This window comes from Apis mellifera, linkage group LG14, assembly GCF_003254395.2.
Source record: "Apis mellifera strain DH4 linkage group LG14, Amel_HAv3.1, whole genome shotgun sequence".
In the NCBI taxonomy this organism is placed as follows: domain Eukaryota; kingdom Metazoa; phylum Arthropoda; class Insecta; order Hymenoptera; family Apidae; genus Apis; species Apis mellifera.
The window spans coordinates 4,625,022-4,647,067 of NC_037651.1; the positions used below are offsets into that span (position 1 = coordinate 4,625,022).

Sequence of the window (22,046 nt, forward strand, 5' to 3'; positions counted from 1 at the left end):
ATTTTTGACAGAGTGTAATAAATTAGTAGTAATTGAATAGACGAGAGAAAAATGGATTTCATTGATTTTGAAATTGTTCTAAATGGTAGAAAATGTAGGTAAAAGAAATTTTCCACTTGTGAATTTTTCCACTTGTGTGTTTTTTGTACTACATACTTTGAAAGTTCTTCTTCCCTTACATAGCAATTTAATTGGAACGTACGGAATAAGTTGATTTCTGTGTAAAGGAGATTATAAATTAGTACGTTCCATGTTTAACTACCGAACTAAAAACTACTTATAGAAAGTTATAAGATCACGACCGTGACACGGTAAACGGGCATGTGTGAATATTGAAACGAGATAGGGATAAATTGCCAACTTTTTGCCGCGGTAAAATATGAAATGAACGAAGTCAATAAGAAAAAGTGTTCTTTTCATTATTTCATCGAATATCGAGCGTGAATTTCTAAGGCAAAATTACGTTTAACGAACGAAAAGGTTAAATAAATTGAAATGGATATGTAGAGAAATAAAAATTTTCCATTCGACTTAAAATTAATAGACTCGTAAAAATATATTACATTATGGTGAACGATTCGGTAGGTAAAGTTAACTTGCATTGACAACAGGTTATTTTCTAATTGCGCAATACAGTTTTAGCTACTCCTATTACAGAAAAACTATACTGCACTATGCTATGTACGTAACGCATTTGAACACAATCACTTATGTATGCGCAAATATTTTCATACATTGACAAGTACATGTGTACAATTGTGCGTACATTGAAAAATTACGTGTTCACTAGGTCAGTAGGTGTGGCCTGGTCTTCGTTGGATTAGATTATGCAATCCTATTGATCTTGAACTATTATAATTTTTCCACTTTAAAAAATTACGCTTTCAAGGAATACCAATAAAAAAAAAAATCCAATTCCACAATCCAAGAGTTAACTTGATAAAAATTCTTCAGAGCTAAAAATAAAAGGACGAATCAGATGTTTATCTTTACAGAGGAAATAAAAATTTTTAAATTTACCACAATCTTCTTCTAAAAAAAAAATAAATAAATAAATTCCATAGAAATGGAGACAAATCTATATCACTCATCCAAGAGTTAACTTGGTAAAAATTCTCCAGAGCTAAAAATAAAAGGACGAATCAGATCTTTATCTTTACAGAGGAAATAAAAATTTCTAAATTTACCACAATCTTCTTCTAAAAAAAAAAAATAAATAAATAAATTCCATAGAAATGGAGACAAATCTATGTCACAATCCAAGAGTTAACTTGGTAAAAATTCTCCAGAGCTAAAAATAAAAGGACGAATCAGATCTTTATCTTTACAGAGGAAATAAAAATTTCTAAATTTACCACAATCTTCTTCTAAAAAAAAAATAAATAAATAAATTCCACAGGAATGAAGACAAATCTATGTCACAATCCAAGAGTTAACTTGGTAAAATTCTCCAGAGCTAAAAATAAAAGGACGAATCAGATGTTTATCTTTACAGAGGAAATAAAAATTTATAAATTTACCACAATCTTCTTCTAAAAAATAAATAAATAAATAAATTCCACAGGAATGGAGACAAATCTATGTCACAATCCAAGAGTTAACTTGGTAAAAATTCTCCAGAGCTAAAAATAAAAGGACGAATCAGATGTTTATCTTTACAGAGGAAATAAAAATTTATAAATTTACCACAATCTTCTTCTAAAAAATAAATAAATAAATAAATTCCACAGGAATGGAGACAAATCTATGTCACAATCCAAGAGTTAACTTGGTAAAAATTCTCCAGAGCTAAAAATAAAAGGACGTATCAGATGTTTATCTTTACAGAGGAAATAAAAATTTCTAAATTTACCACAATCTTCTTCTAAAAAAAAAATAAATAAATTCTCGAATCTCGAGAATGAAATATATAATTTTCAAAAAACGATAATTTTTATTATTTCCATAGAAAATTAATATGCTTATTACATCGATTTCTTTTCCGTGTCATCGTTCTCTCTCTCTCTCTTTCTCTCTCTCTCTCTCTCTCTCTCTCTCTCTCTCCCTCTCCCCGTTTCCAATTTATTTTTATTAACGTCGAGTCGCGCCCTGTGAAGTTAAATTACAAGCAGCATCCCTAATTAACGCGATTATGTATCCGGATCGTGGGTGTACCGATTGTACCATTCATCCACGATAATTACGGGGTCAAGTAGATTAATTGATGATGGCCACCGTTTCCAATCCTTTCCTACTTCGCTCGCCAATGCGCTCTCCTCTCTCCCATTCTTCTCTCCTCCTCGCCTCCTCTCCTCTCGATTCCCATATAATTTCTCGAGTTCTTGAATTCGCGCTTTTCTTCATCCTCGAAGAATTTGAGAATTTCAGGCTTCATCGCGTCTCGTTCACGCCCATATCCCTTCTCCAATATCCCCACAAATATCCCTCGAATTTCTCGAAATAAAAATATATTTACAAATTTTATTCTTTTTTTTTCCTTTTCTTTTTTTTTTTTTTTTTTAAGCGATTCGAAACAAAATTTCGTCGATATATATATATATATTCTTCCTCTTCTCCACCCCCCTCTTTCTCACCCACCCTCCTCCCTATTTCCAAGTTTTATCAAACCCTTTGATCCATGTATTCGCGCATTTCTACAGCACGATGAACCAACACAGCGCAGGAGCTTGCGAATTGGAACAAGAAGATCAGGGCCAATACGAATTCCGGTAAGCTGGAAATAGAGAGATTGGTCAGGTGGACAATTTTTTATTTATCCTCTCGTATTCTTCCATCACGAATTGCATTTATTATTGGATTATTATTATTATTATATTATGGAATGTGAAAGAAAATTTGGTAATAATACGTACTTGTAATCGTCGTTATGCTCCTCGTGAAGAACACCAATTATCCAGTTGACCCACTTGAGAAGCTGATACGTGCCACATATTATACATCCCATCCCTCCAATTACAACGAAACATATTTCCTGTTTATAATCATGCATTTTTTTTTCTTTTTTTTTTTTCTTTTTTTTTTTTTTTTTTATAGAGAAACTTTTTACTCGATCCGTTTTTTTACACCGTTTCTACGTTTCACTTTCCACTTACTCACGAGAAAGACATACTCCTTATTCATGATCAAGATGATAATTTCGATCGAGTGGACGATGATGTAGCCCGATATAAAAGTCGGTACCAAAATACCAAAAATCGGAGCGTCGAGATACGGTTCCAATGGGCGCATGTATATCGCAGTGCCCACTATGCAACACAACTGTAAAAGATTTATAAGAAAAAAAAAAAGAAAACGTTATAATGATGGATTTTTTACGAAATTATTTAAATTTCGATCGTTTTTATTGATTCCATGATCGATTATTAGATCAGAGTAGGGATGGATTGGATAAAGGAGTAAAGTGTTAACTCTTTGTCAAAATTCTTAGTAACACGTATGTATTTATTATAAAATATTATTATTTCGTGTATAAATATAAAATTGAATGATACGATCCATGAATCAAATAACTAAATTCAAAATCGTTGAGAATATTTTCTCGAAATCAATCAGAAATTTACAACGAAACGTTAAGTGGATTATGAAATTTGTTCACTTAATTCACAACTGGTCATCGTTGAGTCATATATGCGAGTCATAAAGATTTCAATTGTACACTTTCAAGATAACTATCTGATGATTTATTTCCATGTATGCTTCCTCGGCATAGCCTATAATTTTTACAATTTCACGGAGAAATCAAATGAAATTGATTCGTGAACGAAAATTTCTCACAACTCTAACTAATAATAATAATATCTGTTTTAAATTTTTTATATTTATCCAACATTTAGTATCTTATTTTTTTACTTATTCGTTTAATAATTCTTTCCAATTCTTTAGATTATCGAAGATTAAAAAAAAAAAAACTCTTCCTAATTAATCCTTTCGATCATTTGTCGTTTAATAAATAAATGATTCGAGGAAGGTTGAAGATTTTCTAGTGTGAGGCAATATTATAAATTCTATTTAAAAAAAATATATATATATATATATATGTATATAATCGTTCGTTCTGTTTAAAATAATAGATACCGATAATATTAGCACCAATTTCTGTAATCGATATACCACAATACTAAATAAGTATTAAAATCGTACTACGGATAATATTCTCCATAACAGTAATTTCTTATCGACGGCCCACGCGTTTAATATATTGCGAATCGGTGATGTTATGTTACCCATATTTCTCAGAAATATCCTTTTATTGAAAATTCGATATTTATAAAACTCTTCGATCGACAGATACGATGAAAAGTTTTCAATAACGTTTTGTTTCTTCCTCTTTGATTGAATACACCGGAAGCTTGAACGTTTCAAGAATCGATCTCTCTTGTATCGATTGAATCGTCACATAGAGATTGAAATGCATCACTAGAAAATGTTTGTGCATGAAAATTTCATTTCTAATTTTTAGAATCATTCAATTCCGTTATCGTACCGAATTTAACTTGCGATAATTCAATATTTTTAATCTTTATTTATTTATTTATTTTAAAAATCAACGTGGATAATTAATTAATTTTATCAAAATTAAATAAATTAATTTCGAAGAGAAATAGTATAAAAATAAATCATCGATCGTTATTATTATATTCTATTATTTGTTAGACGATAATTGATTGAATTTTTTATATTTCCCCTCCATAAAATACAGAATACAAATACTTTGAAATTATATTTCTGAACTGAAACAAACTTCAGAATGTGAAAGTATAAAATAAAATATTTATTCAAATATTAATTTTAAAATAATTAATATAAAAGCATAAAATATTAATTATGTTTGAATGTTTATTTTTTTTTTTATATATATATATATTTATATATATTTCTAATTAGACGCTGTAGATTCTTCCTTTTTCGAAAATTCCTCATAACCTAAATAAGCAGCTTCGCAAAATAGCACAACAAAATTAGCTGGAAAAAAAAAAAGAAAGACAAAAGATTTAAAACATCGAAACGAAAGTATTATAAAAATAATTTTTAACAAGATGTAAGAGATGGAATTACCCAATAATAATATGCCAATTTTGAATTCGCTTCTCGTTGCGTCAACTTCATCTATATCTTCTATATAATTTGCCCTTATAACACCACTTATTCCACCTATTAAGTGGAAAACAACTCCAATAGTGAAATATATCAATTCCTATAAACGAGAATATTTGTTATACATTTGCTCAAATGATTACTTCAAATATCTGATTTCCTTTTGAGTCAAGTTTGAGAAAATAATTTTGATAATTATATAAAAATTAAAAAAACCATAGAATTTGATTCGTGTGTAAAGTATAAGTTTGAAAATTAAGCATGTACACACACACACGCCTGATTTCAGCGTAATTACTTCAAAGTATCTATCACTCGTATAACCTGAAATGATTTTATTTCTTAAATTTTTTATTTATTTTAATTAATAAACAGAATTAATTCAATAAATTAAAACTAACTGGCAATTTACGAGACTTCTCGAACATATGAGTCAACCCTATGGAAATATAGACGATAGAGTATGTGCAAGAGTCGATGCAATAAATGACCCACAGCCATCTTGGTATCATATATTCTTTGTGCTTCAACAATTCGTATATGCATACCCCGGCTATGATCTGAAATATGGATAGGTATTAATTTTTGGATCAACGGATTTCGAAAATTAATGAGTGATTACTTGAACGGAAGATTATTATTTTACCAGCTTGTGTATTTTCAGCAGATAACTGAAATCCTTAAGTAAGTGACGTAAATATTCCAGTATATTCATGTTTGTCACATTAAACTAACTTTGAATCGATTGAAAATTTGATGTTGGACGAGATAAAATCGATCTTCCCATCGAAATATTCTCGAAATTTCATTCGAACAAACAACTCCGTTCACTTCTGTTCTTGTACCATTAACTATCTTCTCACGTGTGTCTTCAATGAAAGAAGAACGTGAAAGAGAATTTTAAGATAATTAAAAAAAAAAAAAAATTATCGATTCGAAAAATTTGTCGAAAGAAATGTATTATTGTGTACGTACAACAATTATAATAATACAAAAAATTAAATACTATTCCATATGCATTGTATATATTGCATAAATAAAAATTAATTTATCAAAATTATATAAAATTGTTTTAATAGAGAATTAAAAATTCTAAAAGTATTTATTCACAAGTGCAAGTTTTATATCTTTCTATATTAATTAAATATTAATAGAATTCTTAATTTTCTATTAATTTTCTATTGATTTTTTTCTAATATATATATGATCAATTATTTTCTGAAATATGAAAATTGTTTCAATATGAATTATGTATGTATATTGAATATTTATTTATAATGAAAGGATTATTATCGATGATGATATCAATTTAAAAAATACTGGTTCTATACTGCTTTTCTTTTATACGAAATTTTTCGACTTTATTCTAAAAAATTGTCGGTATTTTTCGAAAAATGGAGAAAACTCAATATTAAATCGACGAGATACGCTGCACCCTCGATAACGCATAACGCTCCAACAGCTAAGCCGATCTAAAAAAAAAAATTATTTTAAGAATATTTAAATTAATAAATATACGAAATATTAATCATATTTTTATGATAGAATGTAATATGAGTTATATAATTTGTCCAATAATTTTTAAAAATTTAGATATACAAACCGAAATTATTTATTTATTTATTTATTTCAAAAATCTAATAAATATTTTTAAAAATGTTCACAGTATCGTTAACTCTACAATTGCAAAAATAATAAGATAAGATGCGAGCTTTAAAATTTATTTGGATAAATGGACAAATTACAATCTCATATGTATCCCTATGTAATTGTCGAAAAGAAAATTTTAATAAATAAAAATTCGATTAAAAAACATAATAAATATTTGCATTATTGGGTTACCTGTCGTTCTTGAACAATCGTGTCGAATTTATTTTCCGGTTGATAACCATGCCAATAATGAAGCGCTGTACCCCCCACAGCGATGAACATAAACGTTCCAACGAAGTTCATTATAATTTCCTGTTAAACAAATTAACACATTCGAATAATTTTTTTTACGCAGCTATGGAAATTAATTTTTGAACGATAAAAATATTTGTATTCACGTAATAATCCGATGCAACAGATTTTTTTTCGTTCTTAAAATTAATAAAAATTGATCTTACGACAAGTGTCTTCTTGTGATACATGCTCCCGAAGCAGTAAGAGATCAGAACGACGCTGGTGTATATGAAAAATCCGACCAAAACTCCGGACGCAACCATCTCAGCGTCTGGATTTTTATCTTCGTTTAAGTTCCATGTCCCTCCGACACCCAGGAATTCTCCTTTGTATCCCGTTCGATACAGGATCAGGATTATCAGATTAATAATCTGAAAGGACAAATTATTAATCAGTTTTTGAAAAATTGAAACGAAATATTCGGAAAAGATTGAATTCGATTCGATCAAATATTTTTTTATCGTCGATATTTTGAATTCAAGAGGATGTTATTTTTTTAAAAAATTTCGCGATTTCATTCTCAACATAATTTGCAAAAAGTAATTCTCTTAAGTTTACTCTTAAGTTTACTCTATTTAATATAATGCATCGTTGCACTATTGTATATATTTTCCTAATTGCCACTCAACTTTTCCCAAGAATATTTTTATCTTTCGATCAAATTTCAGATATAATCGATTGATTAATTTATTTATTATTATATATCTAATTCTGATATGCAACGACAAATTGATTAGTGAAGATTATTGTGTATTTGATCGTGCACAGGTGTATGCATGTATGTACAAAACTCGAGAGATCAGAGAAAAATATTTTCATTACATATAATCTTTCTATTAAATTTTCTAAAAAGTTAATTCTCTGCTATAAAAATACTACGAGCTTAATATCGCGATATCGGATGAATTTAAAAAAAAAAAAAAAAAAGAAAAAGGGCGTCGTAATACCATTACAAACAAGACGCTTTATCGTGTACTGATAAGGACAAAAAATGAATCATGGAACTATGTGATAAATATTTCTTGAATGAGAAATTCGATTACGATGATTTATCAACGTAAGGGCATAAGGATAATTGGCAGATCCGGGGTTATTAATCAGATTCGATCGTATTATCGATGCGCAATTAAACGTTCGTAAAAAATTTCTTCAATAAATAAGAATCACAATTGTTGGTCGCTGAGGTCCATATGAATCACGATTATTATATGTGTATTTATTATTGCAAAGTAGATTTATCTATAAGATAATCGATCATCCATCAATAAGAAAAATAATTGTTTTGAAATCCCTTTCGTTACTCTTTAATTGATTAAAAATAACGAATCTTTTGTAAAAACGATGAAAAATTTTATATCCAAAGAAATTTATGTATCGCTGATTCACATCCACGTTAATGCAATTATTTTATTTATGTAAGATAAAATTATTTATTCTTGTTTGTATTTATAAAATATATTTTATCGTGGGAAAAAAAAATAAGATATTTTAATAATTCTTTCTCGAGTACGAAACTAAAAAAATAAAATCCGAATAAGAATATATCGTTTAGTTATTTATTATTAATTCAATTTTAATATCCTCTCTGTTATTCACGAATTATCGATTTGTTTTTATTCCATTTGTTTACAATTCGGATAATTGATTAATCGAAGAATTATTTTCCTCACCAACTTGAGAACTTTTATCACTATACCCGCGACAGTTTCCAAAGACACCATGTTTAGCTTTTCGATGCTCACTCTTCACGATCAGAAACAGGTGGATCTGAAGTAAAAACGTGCTGGTTTCGAGAGTACTAAGCCCTCTCTTTATCTAATCAGATGATACAGCGTATGCGTGTATGAAAGCGGGATAAGACGTGTAAAAAATAACACCCGTACATTTATACCGTATTATCTCTCTAACGATAATATACATATATATACCTTGAAACGATATTTTCAATTCTTCGTTCCCTTCAAAAAATAACGAATATAAAATAATTAAAAATAATTAATCTTCATAACGCAACGCGTTAATGAAACATCTTCCAATTATATTCAAATCGTTGTTAAATACTTATCAATCACGATTCAGAATATCATGAATTTTTCGTGGAAAAAGATAAAAACCAAAATTTTCCACGTATCAGATTTTCTTTTCTTCTTCAACCCACGAATATCGTCGTCATTTATCTATTAAAAATATCTGCCATTCTTTTTTTTTTTTTTAAATTTAACAATTAGAATAATATTATTCGATATTACTTTATTAATATTATTAATATTATTCGATATTACTTTACATAATTTTACCATTCCAGGAGCTGGGCCTGGCCATTACCCCTGAACAAGTCGCGGAAATGGAGGCCCACGCGAACGATATCGACTTCGAGGCAGCGGCGAAGGAAGAAAAGGCCACGAGACACGATGTGATGGCCCATGTCCACGTTTTCGGGAACCAATGCCCGAAAGCGGCTCCCATAATCCATCTGGGGGCGACAAGTTGCTACGTCGGTGACAACACGGTAATATATATATATGAAAAAAGAAATATCTTCGAAACACTCGTCGATACACTTTATCCATTTTTATTATCAAGGATTTAATCGTTCTTCGCCAAGGATTCGATATCCTTCTTCCGAAATTGGCTAATGTTTTGTCGCGCCTCGCCAAATTTGCGATGATGTATCGGGAGTTGCCGACATTGGGATACACCCATCTTCAACCTGCGCAACTGACAACTGTTGGAAAACGGGCGACGTTGTGGCTCCACGATCTTCTGATGGACGAGAGAGCTCTTCGACGAGCCAGGGACGATCTGAAGTTTCGAGGCGTGAAAGGAACGACAGGCACCCAAGCATCGTTCCTTCAGTTGTTCAATGGTAAATTGCTTGCTGGATTAATTTTTCTATCAAATGGATTGCAAGAATCTCGAGACCTTTCCATCTCGAAATTAAATTTTAATTAAAAATTCTCTCTTTCAATTCCTCAGGCGACGGAGAAAAGGTGAAGAAGTTGGATCGGTTGGTAACCAAAATGGCAGGATTCGAGAAGTGTTATCCTGTAACGGGGCAAACTTATAGCAGAAAGGTCGATGTGGAATGCTTGAACGCTCTAAGTTCTTTAGGATCCACTGTCCACAAGGTGAAAGGGTATCTTTATTTTATTTTTAAAAAATCGATCGATATCGCTCGATACAAAACTTGTCTTCTGAATGATATCATTTTCTTTCTAAAATTTTTATCTTCAGATCTGCAGCGACATTCGATTGTTGGCAAGCATGAAAGAAATCGATGAGCCATTCGAAAGCACTCAAATTGGATCAAGCGCAATGCCATACAAAAGGAATCCAATGAGATCAGAAAGATGTTGCAGTATAGCAAGGCATTTGATGACTCTGGTTAACAATGCTTTACAAACAGCGGCTACTCAATGGATGGAAAGAACATTGGACGACTCTGCCAATAGGAGAATTACCCTTTCTGAAGCGTTTTTATCCGGGGATGTGATTTTAATGACACTTCAAAATATTACAGAGGGTATGATCGTTTATCCCAACGTGATTGCCAGGCACATCGACCAAGAATTACCTTTCATGGCCTCAGAAAATGTAATAATGGCTATGGTAAAAGCTGGAGGTGATAGACAGGTACAGGATTTTTATGCTTCAATTATTAGTTGATCAGAGTGGATAGATATTTAAAAATCTGTTTCTTTAATTTGAATAACATTATTATTAATATGATATACTTGTGTCAAGATCTTTGTTCAGGAATAGCAATTTCAAAATTGAAAGAAAATTAAAATTTTTTTTGAAAAATTGAAATTAAATTGCATTATTTATTTATTAATTAATATTTTTAGTAATGAATGTTTTAAATTTGGATTAACAATGAATTATTGCTATTTCGAACTCATAGAAAAATTAATATATATAAAATTATCAAAGAAGAAAAGAAAGAGAAATATTTTAACCATATTTAACTCTTCTGTAACAGGTTTGTCACGAGAAAATAAGAGTGTTGTCCCAAGAAGCAGGTGCACAGGTGAAGCAATACGGCAAGGACAACGATCTAGTCGAGAGGATTAAGAAGGATCCTTACTTCAAACCGATCCTCGACCAATTGGACAATCTTCTAGATCCACGAACTTTCGTTGGCAGGGCACCTGAACAAGTCATTGAATTTTTAGAAGAGGAAGTCCAACCTGTGCTCGAAAATTATCAAGGACTCTTAAGTGAAAGCGTGGAACTCAATATTTGATTAAACTTTTTTTATTTTTCGCAGGATTTTCCCTTTTAATCCTAATTTTTTAATTCTTTGAGAATATAGAATTTTTTAATTCTTTTCTTCAATTTTTAATCTTCTAATTTTTGTTTTTCTTTTTTTTTTTAATTTTTTCCCTGCTATTTTTACGTATTTCGAAAGCAAAAAAAAGCGATGCGTGTACAAGATATTGTTATTATTTGTAAACTTTACAAAGATCAGAACTGAATAAAAATCAGGACAATTGTAAAGCGGATCGTTTCGCAATTAGGTGCACGCTTCTTTCGCATTGAACGTTTTCTTCTTTTATTAACCCTTTCGTCATGATGCAATTCTTCGCCAATATCTTACAATAAAGAAATTAAACGATACAGTTCAGCAAAAATATATCAATTAAAAATATTAGACAGAAATTTTATTAATATAAAATGTTGAGGGATGATTTTAATCTCTTTTAGAGTACATCAAAGCTTTCTTGCACGATAATTAACTTACTAATAACATTGAATTGATAAATTACAAGTTGTAAATTGACATTTTACAAAATTTAATAATCAATTAAGTTATAATTTTTAAAATTTAAGTAACAATCTCTGAAAGCTTATTTATTTTAATAAACGATATGAAATAATAATTTATAATTTCTAACTTGTAAAGTTTTATTAATAATAATTAATTCAATTGTGTGCAAGAAAGGATAATTGGATAATCGTCTTTAATAACGAAAGGGTTAAAAAAATTATCGATTTATATCTCTACGATTCCATTAGAAACTTGTCGAAAACGTAGCTGCTGTGATAGCAAAAGAAGAGTCGAAATGAAGATGAAAAGAAAAGAAGAAACTCAAAAAAGTCGTTAATTTTTATATTTACACTTGAGGAGGGAAAAAAGAAAAAAAGATATGGAAGAATAAGAGATAGAGAGATGAAGCAAATAATTATGATGAGAATAGGTAGAGAAAAGTATGTAAAAAGAAAGACAGAGATGTAGAGACTGATAGTTTATTGTAAACAGATAGTCAAGGCATAGTGGCTAACAGTTGTTCGATTCGTTTTCTTATTTTTTTCTAATTTCTAAAAAAATTAATAAATTTATGAAACAAAATACGTATATCTTTCTCTTCGAAGAAATAGCAAATAGAATGAAGAAGAAGAAAAAAAAGAAACAATCAAGCAACTGTTAACTTACAACGAGAGATTAAAGTTAACTTTGTATCCTGAAAAAGAAAAGAAATTTTGTATTAATTCGCAAGGTATACAGAATGGAAATACGTGATTACAGTCTCGTGTACATATTTAGATTTAAATGACTATAGCACTTGAGAATCACAGCATGAGAAGAATTGCGCATTGTTCTCGTTGTTTATAGTTTTCGTAGAATAGATCCAGGTAACGATAGGTGGGAAGACTAGACTAGAAGTGAGAGAATATAAGAGGAAACGCGGTTTCCTGATCGAAAGTGACGCAGCACGTGCACTTCCGGTTTTTAATGGCGCGTCTTTTTCCTTGAATATTTAGATTGTTCTTTCAATGCATGAAGGATTGAATTCAAGAGGGTTTTTATCGACAAGTAAAATAGAAATGTAGACAGAAGTAGATAGAAGAGGAGAAAATGAAAAGATGAGAAAGAAAAAGTAGAAATTTGGAAAAGAATTTTGAAATTTGAAATACGAAATAGAAAGAAGAACGAAGAAAAGAATAAATAGTTTGCATATAATAGATATAGAATGGATATAGAAAGAAGAAGAAGAAGAGAATGAAATACATAGCATTTGGAATACTTTTCTATAAACGAAGAAAGAAAAAAAAGTATTTTTAAAAAAAGGAAGAAAAAAGAAAGTTCAAAAATAAGAAAATAGAAAAGAAATAGAAACAAAAATTTAGAGTAGAATGAAGATATAGAATAGTAGATAATAAAGGAAAATTTAGATAAGTATTTACAAAATTGGAAAGATGAAAAAGAAATGAGAATGAAGAAGAAATAAATATAGATCAAATTTATGGAGAAAATAATGGAGAAAAAAGTATATATTGAAAAGAAGAAATAAAGTCAAAGAAGTCAAAGAAATTAAAGTAAATAGTTTTTCAAATAGTAGATGAAGAGAAAGGAAAATTTAATGAGAAAAACTAAAGTAATAAAAGAAGAATGGAACTAATATATACAGAAAATAGTGAAAAGAATTTTTAAATACAGAAAGGAAAAGTATGATAAAATATAGTGATAACAGATAGAAACAAGTTCAGAGAAAGAAAACACACACATAAGAAATAGGATAATATACAGAGGTAGAAAGTAGTATTTAAATTCAATAGAAGAAATATGAAATAACTTATGAAAGAAAAAATAGAATTGAAAAAAATTAAATAACAGATATAGAATAACAATAAAATAAATCACAAACATAATAGATCATAATAGAAGATAAAAGAACAGAAAATAAGATTGAAAAAATGGAAATAAAGTAATAACAGAAAGAACAACAGAACAAGATTAGAAAAGAAAAAGAAATAGAGATCATAAAGGAACATAAAATAGCTAAAAATAGCAATAGTGTAGAAGCAGTTATAAAATAAATCATTAAAGAAATTAAAAAAAAAAAAAAAGTAATATCAGTAGCACTCAGAAATGAAAATGAAGTGCTAAATAACATAAAATTTCAGGTACTTCAGTATATTCTTGAGTTCATAAAAAAAAAAAAAAACAAAATAAAACTTAATTAAAACTGAAATACAAAGAAATAAAAGAATATGAGAAATAAAAAAAGATTTGAAATCAGAAGTGAAAGTCTGTCATTAAAATAGTAACATAGCAAAGAGAATAGATTCTATAGTAATATAATAGTTGTAACAAGAGAAAGTAAAATGTATAGGAAAAGAGATAAATAAAGCGAGTATATAGATTTGAAATAGAGAAAAATAAATGGAAAATTATCTGTAGCAAGAGTAATTTTGATATGGTAATACTGACAGAGGTATTTGAGGAGACTTAAGTAGAAGAAGAATAATTTAAAAAAATAAGGAAGAAAATTCAGGATTCGAAGGAATAGAAGGATAAAAAGTAGAATTTCAATAATAATTGAAGAAAAATGAAGAAAGAAGAAAAATAGTAATATAGTACTAATATAGAAACGTCATTTTTACAGAAGAAGAAAAAAAAATTGTAAAAAGAAGAACGAATGAATGAAATTTAACAAAAAGAATTGTACTGATAGGTAAAATAAAAATAAAACAATGAATAGAAAGGAAATAAGAAAAAGAAGAAGACAATACATAAAAAATTCATTTGTCTCACAATTTCAGTAATCCATGATAATATTATTTTGACGAAATGATCAAAGAAATTGCGAGACACATGGAAAAGTAAAAACGATAGAAAGGGAGCTATCACAGAGCGTTAAATTCGTGAAGAAGGTTAAAATCGCTCTGATCGAATGTTTCTCATTTAGGATCACGATTAAATCCAATCCAAAAATATTCATTCGAAGAAATTCAATAACGAATTCAAATTTTCACCTTCAAATTCATCAAAGACTACTGCTCAATTTTGTGTTTTCTAGTATCAGATCGATTTCAAATTCTTCCATAGATGTCAGCAATTTCAAAAAGAATAACTCAATTTATAATAAAAAAATTGACGAGTAAATGATTAACTGCTGAAGAGATTATTTCAAAAAAAAAAAGAAGAAGAAAAAAACAGTTTCACATTATCGATTCGAAATTAAATCAAATTTAGATTTGCACGAGTGATAAATATTCTAAATAATTTTCGATATTTGCTTATTAAAAAGAAAGCGATCGTTGTCGTCTTGGTGGTTCAATTACACGAATTGGTAGATTATATTTTAGCAATTCTGTATCCAGAGAACGTGACGCCGTCCGATATTTTTCCACTATCGACGAAGACAGCTAGCTGATCTCCAACATCGACTTCCAGCAAGATCAAATTAGCACCACCTCCTGCACCAGTGCCAACCACAGGTCTCCAGCTGTCAGAATTGTTTTGTTTCTTTTTCAAAGTTAATCGTAGATCGGTGCTTCCATATCCGGCAAAGCTGAATTGATACAGGCCTGGACAGTTGGTGATGAAAATTCCTGTTTGGGGTACGTAACCCACACCTTTGTCGACCAGTGTCTCGGCGAATACGGCTTTGGCATGCTGGTGGATCAAATAAAAATTTGTTAAATAAATCCTCGAATTTGGAAGCCTCGAATGGACAATTTTTCTTCAAATGGTTAGACTCGGTTAAAAAATCTTGTTGTGTATTAAATTCATTTGTTCAGAGATCAGTTAACAAATCATTTCTATATCTTTTTCGATCATGAAATATCTCTTTATTTATAATACTAATACTTTTGAACAAATCTTGAAAACTGATGTTTCTTTTTGCATGATTGAACCAATATGTATTATTAGCAAAATTTTATAAATGACAACTTCGAATGAACTCAAGACTTGATAAAATTTAAACAAATTATAAGGCAACGTATAATGTTGACAGTGTAAAATAAAAATTTATAACCTATATCTCCCAGTTTATCGTTAAAGCCATTGGAAAATTGTTGTGCAAGAGGAGGATGTTTATCGACGATGTTTCAAAACATCGTGTATTCAAATTAAGAATTTCAAGAATGCCTATATGTGATATATGTAAACGATCCTCTGAGATTTCGTCAAATTTCGATTTAAAATTGAAAAACTTTAGGATTTAAAATGCTCGGACTCACATCGACAGAGGCATGGGTCGCCGAAAAGGCAATAATTCCGGTGCAGTCCACCGCAGTGGACAGTTTCGACGGGTTGACAGTGGAGATTTTGGAATTTGGTGGATCCGGTATAGCCGCCTCCGCCAGATAGACAGATGATGATGTTGCTATCAACACTAGCCACACCACCCTGGAACAAATATTTTTAACGATTGGTCAGAACGATTTACGATATAAGTCACGATATAATACAATAATACCAGTCAAATTACATTTTTGTTATCGTTTAAATTTCTCAAGCGTCGCGTGAACACGTTCGCGAAGGAATGGCAATCTTTTTCACGTTTCCATGCACACCGCCACTCGGTGGAATTACAAATGATAATTATCGATGACTCATAAGTTGTCGGCTCTCCTCGTTAAATCTTATTTTTGTAACACGATATTATACGAGAAAATACGTGGATCGATTCGATTTAACGAAACATGACGGTCAGCATGATTTTAATTATTGATTAATTCGATCATTTTTCACTACAAAAATTTAACAAACGATATATAGATTCTGATAAAAAAAAAATAATAAAATAAATAAATGCATCGTTGGAAATATTTTTCATTGGGAATAATGTTAAAAGATGTTGCACGTTGATACGGAAAAATAAAGGAAAAGTGATTTATCAAACGCAGTAGAAATATATCTTAGTTTTATTTTTCGTTCTTACGTAAGAAGTATAAAGTACGTAGCTCGAATTATTTTTAATTTCATCTCGTTTATTTTTTCCTCTTTTTTTCTCCTCTCATTTGAATCACGTTTTAAATCACAGGCCTGACCATTCTTGGCAAAGTTCAACCCGGTTTACGGACTTTCACTGCTCGCGGCTACCTCTCCATTCGCTTCACCTTTTTCATCTTTTTCATTTTTCCTTCTTATTTAACACGCACAGATATCTTTCCTTTATCCCGGACTACTTTCGTTTTCGGGGATACCGGTTTCGGTTATCTCTGTTCCCCAGGTGAAATCGCTTACTTTCTGCCTTGCACCAGATATTATTTCGAGTGAAATCATGAGAATTCGATGGATGGAGTTTTTTTTTTTTTTTCATTATGAAATATCGATCAATGATTCTTCGATTCTTCTTCTCTCTTCTTCAATCTTTCGTTTTTTTTTTTTTTAATTTTCTAATCGAATTGAATTTCATAATTTCTATTTTTCTTTTTAAATAATTTTTATCTCGATAAAAATTGGATTATAAAATTTTGCTTCTCTCTTCTTTTTTTTTCTTTTTATATATCGCGTGCAATGTGATATAATAATGTCGAACAGAGATGTTTCAACAGATCGAGCGTAAAATTCATTTGCTATCATCGGTCTTGCTCTATTAATCGAATATCTGGCACGATAAAATAAGAAGCATTGGTTCTTCGTCAAGCACGATCTAGCAGAAATGCCAATCGCGTTAAACTTTCTATATCGGGAGAAAGTTATATACAATATACAATTAATTCTTTTTTACCTTTTACCTTTTTACCTATTTATTGCATCCGCTTCAATAATAACTCAGTCTATTCTTCTGTTCTCTCGCTTCCAACATAATAATTCCAATTCGATTAACTTCGTTTAATTAGTATCTGTCTTATCTTCGTTACAATACACAATTATCGAGATAATACAGAGAGAGAGAGAGAAATAAACATTTTCTTGACAAGAATATATAAAAAAAAAATAAAAAAGAGAATTGATCGAATAAATTTTCTAAATTGAATTGGAAAAAATATTTCTTTTTCCAAATTCGATTGATTCATTGATTGATTAGAATCTGTGGAGAATGAGGGAGGAAATAATGAATTGTTAATAGTTAAAAGTGAGTGTAATGTAACACTCGTCGTAATAATAATGCACTTTTAACCCCGGAATCGCATTTACCCGTGAAAGATAAAATCAGAAATCCTTTCACTTTCGTGAGTTTCAAGGCGACAATCTCACGTGCGATACGTTAATGTCGCCCACGATAATTGGAATGATACGATAAACACGACAATCCGTGACTTCGTTTCGAATATTTTTAAGGAAAAAAAAAAAGGAAAAGAAAAAGGATCTACACGGATCTACTTTTTCGATTCGTTTGTTAATCAATCATGCAATTATTCCTGAACGAATACAATCGACAATTAATTAAAATTATTATATGGATATTTAAATATAGATATGTAAATTTATGTAAATATTATATTATGTAGATATTTAGATACTTAAATCTTGTTATTGAGTTTCTTGGAAGAGAATAAAAAATTTTTTATCGCTTCGTTAAATGTAAAATTTTAAAGACGAATTGTTTTCTCACATTCTGTTCTCCATTGTTAATTTTTTTTTTATATTATTATCATGCAAAATTCCCCCTTCCATTCCTCCAGTTTTCTATTAAAAAGAAAATTTTAAAATATATATATTTCAGATCGATAAAAATAAACTGTCTTTAAACTGATATTATAGAAAATGGCGTTATAGAAATATTACATCGTGTCGTATTATGCAACGAATTTGCATACATTATGACACGATATGCAACGTGATCCATTTATCGCGGAATACAAATTAATGAGATAAAGTCCGCGAGCTCTCCTTGACTATGTCGCCTACTCGAAAGAGAATTCTTCTTAAAGATCGATCGTTTATCACTGTTGACCAAAAATAAATTCCACAAAATATTGATATATCAGAAAATTCGGAATTTAAATGATGTAAAAAATAGACTGGTGCTAACGATGTGTAAATTATTCCTATTTGCAACGTAAAATAGTACATATTCATCGAGTTGATATCGTAATATTATAAAGGTCATAATCATTTTCGCATGAGAGAATGAATTATTTTATCCGAATATACGTGAAAAATATCTTAAAAAAAAGTTCCTGATTACTACTAACCTCTCCAAGCTTACGATTAAGCTTCGAATTAAAAATTGAATCAATGGATTGTAAAAAAAATAATATCATTTTATCTTAAATTCTGAAATTCTGCTGCAAATTTAATTGGTAAAATTTAATAATAATTATTATTGCTGAAAAGAGAGAGAGGCTTTATCAAAAATCAATGTATTCGATTTTTCGAAATCTTCGCTTTTTTAATTCAATTCTTCGTTATCGTTCCATGATGACTCATTGGAATATTAGATTAAACTAAAGAAAAAAAAGGGAGGGGGGAAGGAAATGAATCGGTCAACTTCTACAATCAAAAACTCATTTTATACAATTATATATAAGTTCGATCAAAGATATTAAAATATTACGAGAAATTGATGATGATGGATGGAAAATACTATGAAAATCCTGATTTTAAAATAAATTAATCAATCGAATTATTTCAATTTCGTAAAAGAAAAGAGAGAAATTAAGAAGTTAATGATTTTAAAGGGACTTACATGATGGTAGAAAGTGGTGTGGCAGTGGCGGACGTCCCCAATCTCGTTCGACAGAACAACTTGTTCGATGTTCCAAGTAAGTTGAACCAAGTGAAGTCGACACACGCCTTTATATTACCTTGGAGAGTGGACAGTTTGATGCCACCTCCAATGTCTTTCCTCCCTCGTCTCGTTCCTTTCCTTTTCCTCGTGTCGAATAAGTAAGTGAAGTATTCTGCTCTTGAGTCCCCTCTCTTCCTCTCTCTCCCTCCCTCCTTCTCTCTCTCTCTGTCTTTCTCTCTCTCCCTCTTTCTGCCAACATTAGTTAGAAAAAATAGATAGTGACAGTCAAATAGCTCGAAGCTCGGATTGGAAAGCTCTGTGATACGGTATTAAATAGAAACGAAAGTGGAAATCTAGAATTTATTTTTATTAATTTGCAGATTATTATTTTTATAAATAAATAGGGAATAAATTAATTTAGTAAATTTTTGGAGTTGGTCGAGAGATTGAAAGTACTAGTTTTTGATTTACTTTGATTTTTATTCAAATTGAGAGATGAAGATTTTGCTAATTTTCACTTTTAGAAATTTCTGTACATTGTACAGTGTTGATAATTTAATAAATTACACGTCTCATTAATATTTTGATCCAATTTCATTTAAGAGGAATATTTTACAATAAATAATTTGAAAAGCGAAAAACATAAATATAATAATGTGTTTGATCAAAAGAAATGGAACGAAAAATAAATTTGAAAATACTTACTAAATGATTACAATTGGATACACAAAATAAACATATATATATATATATATATATATATATATATATATATATATTGTTATAACATTCAATATATGCGGAAATGAATATTTACTCGACTAATCTTTGTTTCAAAATGATATAAAAATTAATAGAGAGAAATAAATTTCTTCGAACTAACGTCATTAATCTGGTCTTTCAAGTGACATTTCAATCTATGCATTACTTTTATTATGCGTAATACAGAAGAAGATAAATTGTGTACAATTATCTGAAAAAATTCTATGGGTAAATTTAATGGGAATAAAGAAATAAAATTTCTATTTTGATATACAATGGCGTAATTGGATATAAGCATAATGGTAACTAGGACAATACGAAATAATTATACTTACACGCTCGATATATAAATTATTCCACTTTCAATCTTTCAGTTTTCCAATTTCTCAATTTTCCAAGCTTTCCAATTTTTTCTTTTTTTTTTTTTATCCTCAACGCGTTCCAATTCTTTTTTCATTTTCAATCCTCCGATATTTCGAATTCTTCGATTCTTCCTTCTTTTCTTTTCTTTTCTTTTCTCCTTCTTCTGGAATAATAAAATAATTGCATGAGTATCACGAGATACGATCGAATATTTTTAATAAAATTATTCATATATCCTGAGATTTCAATCGTTTCCTCGATGTTATATCGAATCAATTATTTAATTGCGCGAGCACGGGTTATTTAATATTATCGTGTTTATGCAATTGCCGATGGCATAATTTATGCTATATATATTTATACCTTCGAACAACAAACTTCGAAATATTTTTTTCCCTATCCGTAATCGTATGCAAATGTATGCAAAAATTGGCACACCTAATCTTTGATCTCAGAAATAAAGTTCCACTCTAGGATATCGATTGCTATGTATCACGAAAAAAAGAAAAAAAAAATAATAATAACTTTCACTTTGGCTTTCGGTTCGTGTTATCTTGTTCGTATCGAGTTATTCCTTGATTCTGCACCGCGTTCACCGGTTCTACGCATTTCTGAAAGTAATCTTGATTTTTTTTTTTTTTTTATTACATTTACACTTTCTACAAATGTGTAACGAAATAAAATCATTTAACATTAGAAATTTATATCTATGGCATATACGAATCTTTCTGACGAAAATAAATTCGAATTGCAAATTCGAATTCGTATTTATTTAAAAAAAAGAAAGAAAATACTATACTGATTGATTTTTTTAAACTTTGAAATAATGCAAATTGTACGATAAATAAAAAATATTACCATTTTTTTTGCATAAAAATGATATCATCAAATGTATAAAATAATAATTATGCAAAAATAACACTGTTCCTTTCATTGATTATGTTAATTCACGCGATGCAAATATATTTCGACAGGAAATGATTGCCTGTATCTCGTCAAACAACTGATCTTTCTCTGAGAGAATGTACAAATTTTGCGTAATCTATGAATTGATGGTAGAAAGGGTCTGAAATGACATATGAAAGCACGAGTCATAATTGTGGTGGTCACTAGCTGACATGGGCCAGCCAACCTATTACTAGAGAAAATTTCATAAATTACAAACTTTCCTTTAAATATTATGGTATTCGAGTATTTTTGTTTTATAACAGATCACCTATCAATCAGTTTTACATAAATGTAATTTGTGTTATTAAAAATTTGATAAATTGTATTATTTTATTTTTGAAATTATGAAATTCTGATTGATCCTAGATTAAAAAATCAAATAATATATTATGAACGAAATTATTTTCACCCTAATTTCTTAAACTACTTTCTCCTTTCTTCAATAAAAATACTTTTATAATAGGTTTAATTTTGTAATAGATTGTGATAAGAGATTATTAATCAATATATTACGTAAAC

General features: G+C 29.4%; 3 protein-coding genes across 4 annotated transcripts in view; 1 reads left to right on the forward strand and 2 right to left on the reverse strand.

Moving 5' to 3' along the window:
• The window catches only part of LOC410482 (adenylosuccinate lyase), a 29,151-nt gene extending 16,244 nt beyond the window's left edge, over positions 1-12,907 (forward strand). The window contains exons 2-6 of the mRNA XM_393961.6: positions 9,344-9,547; positions 9,622-9,904; positions 10,015-10,166; positions 10,273-10,671; positions 11,021-12,907. Coding sequence (XP_393961.3) covers positions 9,344-9,547; positions 9,622-9,904; positions 10,015-10,166; positions 10,273-10,671; positions 11,021-11,284 — 1,302 coding nt within the window. The 3' untranslated portion in view covers positions 11,285-12,907. The remainder of the gene's footprint in view (positions 1-9,343; positions 9,548-9,621; positions 9,905-10,014; positions 10,167-10,272; positions 10,672-11,020) is intronic.
• LOC100577641 (protein snakeskin) lies at positions 6,429-8,841 on the reverse strand. Its single transcript, XM_003249611.3, has 4 exons — positions 8,709-8,841; positions 7,203-7,409; positions 6,937-7,056; positions 6,429-6,566 (listed from the first exon to the last, which is right to left on the reverse strand). The coding sequence occupies exons 1-4, from the start codon at positions 8,757-8,759 to the stop codon at positions 6,456-6,458; spliced, it is 489 nt and encodes a 162-aa protein (XP_003249659.1). The 5' UTR covers positions 8,760-8,841; the 3' UTR covers positions 6,429-6,455.
• A 1,466-nt stretch (positions 12,908-14,373) lies between the features above and the next one.
• Positions 14,374-19,496, reverse strand: C1q-VP (C1q-like venom protein). Of its 2 annotated transcripts, none has more exons than XM_026444880.1 (3): positions 16,263-16,417; positions 16,012-16,180; positions 14,374-15,442 (listed from the first exon to the last, which is right to left on the reverse strand). In XM_026444880.1, coding segments are annotated over exons 1-3 (492 nt in total). In that variant the 5' UTR covers positions 16,265-16,417; the 3' UTR covers positions 14,374-15,121. The 2 variants fall into 2 exon arrangements, with proteins under 2 accessions (XP_026300665.1, NP_001138311.1); NM_001144839.2 differs by lacking the exon at positions 16,263-16,417 and adding an exon at positions 19,413-19,496 and having other exon boundaries at positions 15,100-15,442.
• Positions 19,497-22,046: the final 2,550 nt, after the last annotated feature.